The 10,807-nt window shown below is 36.8% G+C and overlaps 1 protein-coding gene across 1 annotated transcript in view; it reads right to left on the bottom strand.

The window, feature by feature from the left end:
• Window positions 1,372–10,807, bottom strand: part of AGPS (alkylglycerone phosphate synthase) — a 130,245-nt gene continuing 120,809 nt past the window's right edge. The window contains exon 20 of the mRNA XM_018065051.1: window positions 1,372–3,393. Coding sequence (XP_017920540.1) covers window positions 3,272–3,393 — 122 coding nt within the window. The 3' untranslated portion in view covers window positions 1,372–3,271. The remainder of the gene's footprint in view (window positions 3,394–10,807) is intronic.

Here is a 10,807-nt window from a genome sequence, read left to right as displayed (position 1 = left end):
AGCTGTCTTTAACTCCTGTCTTAGTGCTTCTGAAAATGTAGATATGCTTTCCACAGAATTCCACCTTGGTTGCTTCAAGCACCCACATATGTAGTTTATGCATCGATGCATAATAAATATTTGTGTCCTATGTTTACATAGAATAAATGCTCAACCAAACTCAGCCCATTGGAGCAGCTGAGGTTACAGGCTTCAGCCTGGGACCACAGGGCTTTTCTGATCAACTATAGTTAGGAAGTAGAAAATATAAAAGAATATGACAGCAGAAAATCACTGGAGCCAACATGCAAAAGTCATTTTAAAAAATGCAAGCTAGGACTTACTTAGCAGTTACTAAAGGGATATCCTGAAAGAGGTTTTCTTGTAACCATCTGTATCTGGTTTAATACACACACTGACAGAAGCTCATCCTTCACTGTATTTTTGTTTTCCAAAATACATCAACATAGCTATGTATACCAGAAGGCTTCCAGCTTCATAATTCGCTTTTAGGTAAGAGTACTATTTAAGAAGAAAACTCCCAATTCCTCAACACAAGAAAGAAGTTAATCCTCTTTCTTTGTGGTAAAATGCTGGGCACAATAAACATGTGGCTTTTGCAATTCTAACTAAAACTAAAAAAGCTCATGTTACTTAGTATAATAAACTCACTTATACATGGTAAAGTGCACCAAACATTAAGGCAACCATTTCTCTAAGGGTCAATAAAGCTTGTTCATACTGAGTCCTTAGTATTCAATGCCATTTCTCACTAGCAGCAATTCCTATTCCCACTAAAACGCCAACTCAAATGTGACATCATCAAATAAAATATTAGAAATAAGACTAATTTTAGAAAGACAAATCAATGTTATACAGTCCTGAAAACCGAACAGGCTACATAAATAAACTTATTCAAGCCTCACATAAGCAACATCCCCTGGCTTTAACTTTTATGAAGCCATTTTCAGATATTCCAGAAACAGGAGGCAAGGTTTTAAGTGCTTCTGTGTGTATACAAGAACTCAACTCTCTGCAGACACTAAGTATATGCTCAGGCACCTCTCAGCAGCAGGAGTGTGGAAGCAGGGAAAGGCTTTCTGATTTACTAAATCAGAATGAAACAGTACTGATAAGTGTTCATGTGTTTCAAACTCATCCCTGTAGAAATGATTCAAAATTTTGTAAATGCAGTCATCACTACAAAATCAAGGTTGGGGAGTCAAGCATGCATGGGAGAAGAAAAACAAAAGCATAAATCACTAATTTCTATAAGGTTCATGGAGAATAGTGAACCAACAATTTCAGGTGTTACATTTCCTAATTCTGAGGTTGCTGAAACCTGAACTCCCTGGGAAAGAATGTTATAACAACCACGTGCAAAGGAATGGATCTGCTTATGAATCTATGTTTTATTGTAAAAATATTACTCAGAAACATGTATACACGTCAGTGAGATATTAGTACTGTATTAAATTTTACATTTTGATCATCAATTAGAGAAATTAGTTTCATGAATAGATGCATTTTATAAAGCTGAGATTCTTATAACCCTAGAAGCAAGTGTTAATTTCCTCATCAGGTATCCAACTATTTCAAACATCAAGGGCTTGAAGTAAAGATCTGCTGGAAATTTTATAATTAAAAATAAATCACCAATGAAGAGAGGCAGCATTTAATAAATAAATATTTTGTTTTTGTTAAACTAATAGTTCAATTTTATTTGCTTACATATTTTAAGTTTATTAGTTTGAGGCCAATTTTGTTAAAAATTATTTATCATTTTGAAGTCTCAAAAATATCACTTTGTCAATTTTAGATTTTCACTTTTCTGGTTAAGGCTACTTCAGATATAAAAGGTATCAAACTGCCCAAAAATACTTTGGAGCTGTTGCTACATAAACAGACAGTGTGTCCTTTTAAAGGATTGTCTGCATTTTGACTTACATTAGCTGATCAAATATTAATTTTAAAAAAATTATCAAAAGTTAGGTATCGCATTAATAAAAGAATCCATCCCAAAATGTGAATCATGAACCTTAACAGTGATTCAAAGTAACTATTTATTTTAATATGTAGGTTTGAATGTAAAAATGTTTGCTATATGTGGTTAATGTTCTATTATTTAAGAAATATGATATTTCAAACATTTTATTATGGCATGTGTATTAATAACTACTGTTTTAAAAATTTAGGTTAAACCAGTAATTCAAAAAAGGCATTAAACCATTATTAAAAACTAAATTGAAACTTTACTTTTATATGGAAATTTTTCATGTTGTTTGGGCTAATTTTTTTACAAAAAGTTTTTTCTCATTGAAACTATTGAGGTTTTCGTATTTCAGTAGCTGAATGATGACTGCGTTTCTTTAGCCAAACAAGTCTTTGAACTGGAGACATTCAGTGTAAGGAGTCCTCCTCTTCTGCTCCTGTTGCAGCTTCTTCTGCGTCTCAGCAACAAGAATGTGAAATGAGAAACATCAGTACTCTAAATTGAATAGAGGCATTTCTTTCATGGCAAACCTTTTCTTCACATACAACGAATGAGACATCAGCCTTCCTTATAAAACATATAAAGAATGGATTAGGATATAACCATGCGTTTTCTCAGTGATACAAATTCAACTCATACCTCAGCAGAAACAGAAATATGGAGAACAAAAGATGTCCCCTGACAGAATAAATTATCCTAATGATTTAAGGTTTCATAACTGGATACTAATTTCAAATAAAAATGTAGGCCAAGCATGTTACAGAACTAGAGGCATCCTAAGTAAGAGGGTGCCTATACCCTTCCATGGGTATTCTCCCTTAATGGCCTACTCACACTAGTAACGCTCTCTTAAAAAAACATACATGTATATATCTGCTCAGTGGAATCCTTCCCTACATAGCTGCTTCCCAGAAAAATTCTTTTAAAAAGGGGGCTAGAGAAACAATAGATGACACCAAAATCTGCCTTTGTTCCCCAAGAAGAAACATCAATACAAAACAGCTGGCAGCATCCTCCTCTGAAATAACAACTGGGAGCCAGCCTTGTGCTGCCTGACTGAAATTTGAAATGACAACCAGTTGGCTGTAAACTAATGCACCTACAATGAGAGAGATTTAGGAATACCATCTGTCAATCCATAGATGCAGAAACAAAACAAACCACAGAATGAAACAAACTTATTTTAAACCAACAAACAAATGCAGCTGAAATAAAGTCCATGATATATTTGATTACTGGTATAACCATAGTTAAAGACTTAAAATAAAAGTGACATTTTTCTTAGCAATAGTAATGGATTTATAAAAGGTTTCTGTTTCCAAAGATGTTATTGGGGTCCACATATTCCTTGACAGACTTCAGCATCCCAAAGCCGACATCAGAGATACTTTCCTTTAGCCACTGCTTCCGTAACTTGCCCACTGAAAAAACAAAATCAAAAATGCTTCAATATACACTATGATGCTGGAAACCAATCAATCTTGCGACCATGAATGAACAAACACTGTGTGATAAATGCTTTTATTCAAAAATGAGAAATGTTTTGCTTTATTTGATTTATTGAGCCCACCAGACTATCAAGCTCATTAAGCCCAATGTATTCCCAGGGGAAGCCTGTGCTCCACAGTATCTCCTTTCTCTGCAGACTATAAAATGGAGATGGAGGAAGCTTGGACTGAGATTATGGCCCATTTTACAAATAACAAAATGAGAAAAACATGCGTTTCAAAAGAACCCACCTCTGGTCTTTACCAAAACATGCCAAAGTTTCAGAAAAAATAAAATTAACTAAAGAAAACACATCCAGATGATTTTTGGGGGGGGGGGGGCGGTATACTAGAGCAAAAATGACAAGATATATATATCCATAAAATATTCTGAGAAGAACAAAATCATTTAAAAAATTGAAAAAATCTGAACTTTGGGCTTAAGAAAAAAAATCTGGTTATGAAGCTTTCCATTTGCATTTTCTTTCCATGTGACTTTATAATAAATTTGCATGTTCAAATAATGGTTATTTTTCTTCCTGTTGTTTTTCCAGAATTAGAGTTTTTTTAGTCACTGAATAAATCAAATACACTGAATAAATAAAAAACCATCTTAAATATAATTATCAGATTTTACATACTATATGTTTCCCTTCTTGTTTTCTAAGTCCTGCTAATTTATTCTGAGACTAACGAATATAACAGCAGCATAAATTATACTTTAGAAGGCATTCAATGAAAAACATAATCTTTTCTAAGTAGAACTTTCGTAAGAAAGGATATGTACTTAATCTATAAAAGAATTCTGAAACATCAACTTGCTGTGGCATTAAAACGCAAAGCAAGATGTTGACTTATCCGTGGAAAAATGGATAAACCTTATTTATGGCTAGAATTATTTGTGGTCAGTACTTGTCAAATGTATTACTGCAATAATTGAATTCAAATGGTCATTTTCCACAAATGTTCATTAATGATCTAAGTCATCAACAATGATTTAATTGGCAAACTAAAATGGGAAAGCTTCTTTCATTAAAACATTCAGCCTGTCATTCTAAAATGCACTCCCATTTATCAGGCTGCAGTGATACAACATAGTATCTGCCTTTTGGAAATCTTAAATACCATTTTAAGCTCAAATCAAACCATCTTTTCTGTCTAGTTTCCCAGGAAACAATCAATTGTCATTAAAATAATAAATACCATGACATTCTCAGAAAGCAAAATATTCTGCTTGGCTTCTGGAAATAAAAAAGTACTGCTGGTATTAAGACGAGGGAAAATGCTCTACAGCAGGAGAAAAAAAATCTTAAATTCAAAAGAAAAATTCTGTTTAAAAGAGTTTTAAAACCATAGGCTGAACATACAAATTTCTACTCATGCAGTCTCTGCCACCTGAAAGATGTCCTACCAGGTCCCCCTACTGTCTCCCTGAGAACTCATCATAATGCCTCAGCCTGAGTTTGCTCATCTGCAAAGGGATTAGAATCTACAAGATCTTTTCACCTCAAATATCCGATGATTTTAACACTTAAAGTTACAAATCAGTTATTTCTAGATTTGCTCCAGGGTATTAAAAAGAAAATAAACCTACTCTGTGAGTGGTAAAAGTGTCATTATTTTAAGCCACCGACACTGAAGCAACTCAGGAGAGTGGGGTGAAAAGCAGTCAATGCCAGTCTCCACTGTTATCTGTAATATAGTTTCACTGAATATGTCCTGTGGTTATGGATGTAATTGTCCTGAAAAGACTGCAAACAACTGCTCCAACAAGATGGAGCACATTAGAACCTCAGCAGGATGCCCAACAGCTAGCTTGTCTGCCTGGCTTTACACCTCTAGTAATAATGCAATTCCACAAGGAACTGAACCATCGTCTGAGAAGCCACCCAACAGCCATTGCATATTTAATGAAGTCACTCACCAAGCGCTGGAAAACAGAAGGTGCTTGGAGTGCATCATTAGTTCTGTCAGAAGGATAATTTACACATCTATCTTGTCAAATTTTCTATGGTTTATACTTTTACAATAATCAATCTAACATACATTTGATTAGTGAACTAGAAAGTAAAAAAAAAAGAAAGAAAGGCAGTACAGGCGGCATGGCTGTGGCCCCTCATAAACATATCTGATAAAAGAATTTAACCCCCTGATGATCTGATGGCAGAGGTCTGTGAGCTTCTTCTGCTGGTGATAAGAAAATTTATACTGAAGTCAGAAATCACAATTTATGCAATTAAAGGGATGAGAAATCTTTTTGGTTTTGCTTAACAATTTAAGTCAACTACACTACAGGATAAATGTACAAATGGAAAATAGAGCTTAAGCAGAAATGCTTAATGAGCATTTATAGTAAAGAGATTATTGGAAACAGTCTTCATAAAATTCTAGAGAACCTTCTTCTCTGGCTGCCTCAGATGAATTAATAAATTAAAACACAACAATGAAACATCAAAGGCCCTAATCCCGAAGGGGAGATCACACTTGAAAGTAGAAGACTTTTATTTTTTTAGAGCTAAACAACAGCAATAATAATGCCATTTTATTTTCATTGCTAGGAATTTTAGAAATAAGCTAGTTAGACTGATCTGGACATATGTAACACATGTGTGTGCATAACTATACAGTAGCTGCTTAAACATTTACAGACTCATTTTCAGAAAAGGTAGAAACAACACTCTGTCCTTTATGCAACATGCCATATCTAAAGGGGAGAATGGATGAATGAAAACAGCAAATAACAAATGGTCAAGACTATTTCAACATTTCCTGTATGAATAGCTATCCATGAAAAGGCTTGTGAAGTTTATTCCTCTTTCTAGACCGAGATTATCTGATGTGTGGGGGTATTCATGACTACTGACTCAAATACATCCCTTTGACTTCTGATCCTCTAGAAGTATAAACCTAGCTTGAGAGCCAACAGCAGAGCTAGAAAAAGCCAAGCCCACCATTTCTCAACATAAGAAAAAGACCCTGCATGCCACAATTCACATTTTTTCAACGTTCAGAATGCTCAAGTCAGGTATTGAAGAGTCTTAAATATATTTTTAAAGATACAAAAATCATAAGCCAGCCAAATAATAAACATTACAGAAAAATAATGGGAGGAAATTTGCTTAAGAGTGGGGTTCACTTTTTTAGAATTTCTCATACAGACAGAATAAAATAAATATTTTGTGTTTTTTCCACAATATACAGTACATATTAAAAATTATACTTTTGGAACAGAGAAAATAGAAGCTTTGGGGGATAATCTTTGAAATCATAGGCTCAACAGTCCCCTCTGGATGTTAATAGCTTCAAGAAGGAATACACTTTATGTGGAAATCAACAGAAAAGAATGAACTGACCTGTATACAAGGGGGACAGGTAATGGGAGTCCTGTGTGGAATATGTGGACACGGTGGCCAGTCTAGCCACCAAAAATTATTTGGAAGGGACAAAAGAATTAGCAGAAACTACCAAATAATCTCATCTTAAAAGGGACACATCTAGTGTCTGCTAGCCAGAATTCTTTTCAGCCAAATTAAAAACTTTTGAATTATGGAGTTGATTATAAGGTTGAAAAGATCTATTATACACTTATGTTTTAAATTATGAAATGGGCTGGACTTTTAGAAGATTACTGAAGCCAAAGCCTAGAATCAGAATTTAGCCAAAGTTAAAAGTACCTAACCATTATTTTAACAACTGTATTTTGAAAGCTCTAGTTTAAGCATCTTTTTAACACTATTCTATAGGTCATTTAAAAAAGAAACTCTAGATTTAGCTGCTTGTATGAGTGATCTAACCACTGACTTTGTATAAGATTTCATTAATTCAACCAATCTACTAGTGGATTATGTAAGAAATTAGTGCTAAAGGGACACCGACCCCTTGTCAGATGAGGTTCTGGCTCCAAGAAACTTCCGGCTCTTTGGAGAATCTGGTGATTTGATGATGAGGATATTTCTTTGGGAGGCAGTGATGTGGGGTAGAAAAGAGGACTTAGCTGTCCATTTGCTTGTACTATAAGGCATTCGTGTGTGTGTGTGTGTGTGTGTGTGTGTGTTGGATTTTGGTACATGTTGAAAGTAAGTAACAGATCTCCAACTGAGGGATACTAACATCCAGCTTTTAAAGACACATGAGATAAGACTATGACTATCCACAATTCTAATTTAATGCTATGCTCAGTCATGTCTGACTCTTTGTAACCCCATGGACTGTAGCCTTACCAAGTTCCTCTGGACTGTAGCCCACCAGGATCCCCTGTCCATGGGATTTTTCAGGCAAGAAAAATGACGAAATGGGCTCTTCGGTTAGAAATGGGTTACCATTTCCTCCTCCAGAGAGCTTCCCAACCCAAAGACAGAACCTGCATCTCCTGCAATGGCAGGCGGATTCTCTACCACTGAGGCACCTGGGAAGCCTCATTTAATGTTTCAGTTCAGTTGCTCAGTCGTGTCCGACTCTTTGCGACCCCATGAATCGCAGCACGCCAGGCCTCCCTGTCTATCACCAACTCCCGGAGTTTACCCAAACTCACGTCCATTGAGTCAGTGATGCCATCCAGCCATCTCATCCTCTGTCATCCCCTTCTCCTCCTACCCCCAATCCCTCCCAGCATGAGTCTTTTCCAATGAGTCAACTCTTCACATGAGGTGGCCAGAGTACTGGAGTTTCAGCTTTAGCATCATTCCTTCCAAAGAAATCCCAGGGCTGATCTTCTTCAGAATGGACTGGTTGGAACTCCTTGCAGTCCTTGCAGGACTCTCAAGAGTCTTCTCCAACACCACAGTTCAAAAGCATTGATTCTTTGGCTCTCAGCTTTCGTCACAGTCCAGCTCTCACATCCATACATGACCACTGGAAAAACCACAGCCTTGACTAGACGGACCTTTGTTGGCAAACTAATGTCTCTGATTTAATGTTTAGTGGATACTTAAAAGTCATGTTTGGTTTCTTTATTAAAGTCATCTGATTTATTTTCTACTACTAATGACACTTCTAATATCAAGATGAAAAATTCATAGATACCATGGACTTTTAACAAAGCAATTAAAAAATCTGGTATAAGATTCTTTTCTTATTAAATATTTTTAAATGTCATTTTTCTCTATGCTAAGGTTTTACCTGTGCAGTTTATAGAGCAGCTCTAAGATCTTACAGATCCTTGAATAGGTCTTTAGAGATTATGAAACAGGAAGAAAATCTGAATGACCAAGATGATAGCAGAACACAAGAGCTGGATTCAATCTGTCTTCAGAACACAATCAAGTGTTAATTCTGCTGCGTCCCCAGAAGATGGATTGACAAGCTCAAAATTTAAACCAAGTGGCAATTAATGCCTATACAACCGAGCTGAAAGCAAGTAAGCAGACCAAATAACATGATAAGGGCAGAAAAGGACAGAAAACATCACATGTTCCTTGAAGGGTCATGTTTTATTCATTTTTGTAGTCCTGTTCCATAATACAGGGCTTCTCTGGTGGCTGAGACAGTGAAGAATCTTCTTGCAATGTGGAAGGCCCAGCTTCGATCCCTGGGTCAGAAAGATCCCCTGGAGAAGGGACTCCAGTACTTTTACCTGGAGAATTCCATGGATAGAGGAGCCTGGTGGGCTACAGTCCATGGGGTGGCAAAGAGTCAGACACAACTGAAGGACTAACACTTTCACTTTCCATAATACAATGTATCCACACAGTAAGAATTAAAAAAAAAATGTCAGTTAAACTATATTGAACCACAGTTACCTATAAGCCATTTTAGATAAAGAGTAGGGATGCAAATATCCAATCTGGATTTCTTTGCTTTCCTTTGGTTTTATCTGCCTTGCATTCTCTACATTCTGACATTATTTCTTAGATATACTCAGGAGTTCTTCTGTATTAGCTAAGACAGGAGAAGGAATGTCACAGAACCTCACTCTCTTCCTTCAAATCTCTAGCAGCCTTTGGACTATATCAACAGTTCTCAACAGAAACAATTTTGCAACCCAAGGGACATTTAGCAATGTCTATAGACATTTTTCGGAGAAGGCAATGGCACCCCACTCCAGCACTTTTGCCTGGAAAATCCCATGGACGGAGGAGCCTAGTGGGCTGCAGTCCATGGGGTCACTAAGAGTCGGACACGACTGAGCGACTTCTCTTTCACTTTGCACTTTCATGCATTGGAGAGGGAAATGGCAACCCTCTCCAGTGTTCTTGCCTAGAGAATCCCAGGGATGGGGGAGCCTAGTGGGCTGCCATCTTTGGGGTCGCACAGAGTCGGACACAACTGAAGCGACTTAGCAGCAGCAGCAAAGTCACTTTTAACAGATCTTACATTTGAAAATACCTATTAGGATTCATTGCTAATCACCTGAAAAAATAGCTACGAAAAGCTAATGAGTCTATAACAATATAATAATATAGTAGAGGTATTCTGAGATTAGCAAACATCTAGTACTTAAAAGAGTACTATGCTGTGTGCTGTATTTAGTCGCTCAGTCGTGTCCAACTCTTAGCGATCCCACGGACTGTAGCCCGCCAGGTTCCTCTGTCCATGGGAATTCTCCAGGCAAGAATACTGGACTGGGTTGCCACGGCCTCCTCCAGGGGATCTTCCCAACCCAGGGATTGAACCCAGGTCTCCTGCATTGCAGGCAGATTCTTTACCTTCTGAACCACCAGGGAAGCCCACTTAAGAGAATCTTGGTCATAAAATTGCGAGGGACAGAGTGTTCTCTTTAGAGGTCCAAAGAGAATTGGTTATTATCCAAGCTACCTATTCCTTCCTAGTGGCTGAAGCTGGAAGCTACTACAGGTATATATATAGCACAAGGTAAGAGGTGGCAAACATGATGTTGTCCCTGCCCTCTATCTGCGACTGAGCCTCTGTAACTTGCATGGGGAGGAAGATGTAAGGATCAATACATTCTTACAATAGACTTTGTCAGCTCTCAAATCTGTCTGTACTGTGACATAGTTGAAATAGTTAAGTAGTTAAATGTTCAACTACATCATGAATTAAATTGGCTTTTAATCTAAGTCTGGTCTTAGAATCTCACTATTTACAACACTGCTTCAGTGGAAAAATATTATATTCAACTTTCAAGTTTTGTGAGAAAAAGAAAATCACAAGAAAGAAAGAGCAAAACAAACTTATGCTATCTTATGGTAATCTGATAAAGATTTGATACTGAAATCTGAGTATAGCTGAAAGGCTATACTCATCCGATAGCTATCAAAAGACCAAAATCACAACCAGCATATTGACACTGATATAGTCGAGATCCAGAACATTTCCATCCCCACAAGGAGCCCTGTGTTGCCTACTTATAGTCACCCCTGTCCTACAGCAACTCATGGAAACCACTGAT

This window comes from Capra hircus, chromosome 2 (genome assembly GCF_001704415.2).
Source record: "Capra hircus breed San Clemente chromosome 2, ASM170441v1, whole genome shotgun sequence".
Lineage (NCBI taxonomy): Eukaryota > Metazoa > Chordata > Mammalia > Artiodactyla > Bovidae > Capra > Capra hircus.
This window is presented reverse-complemented; position numbering and strand designations above follow the sequence as displayed.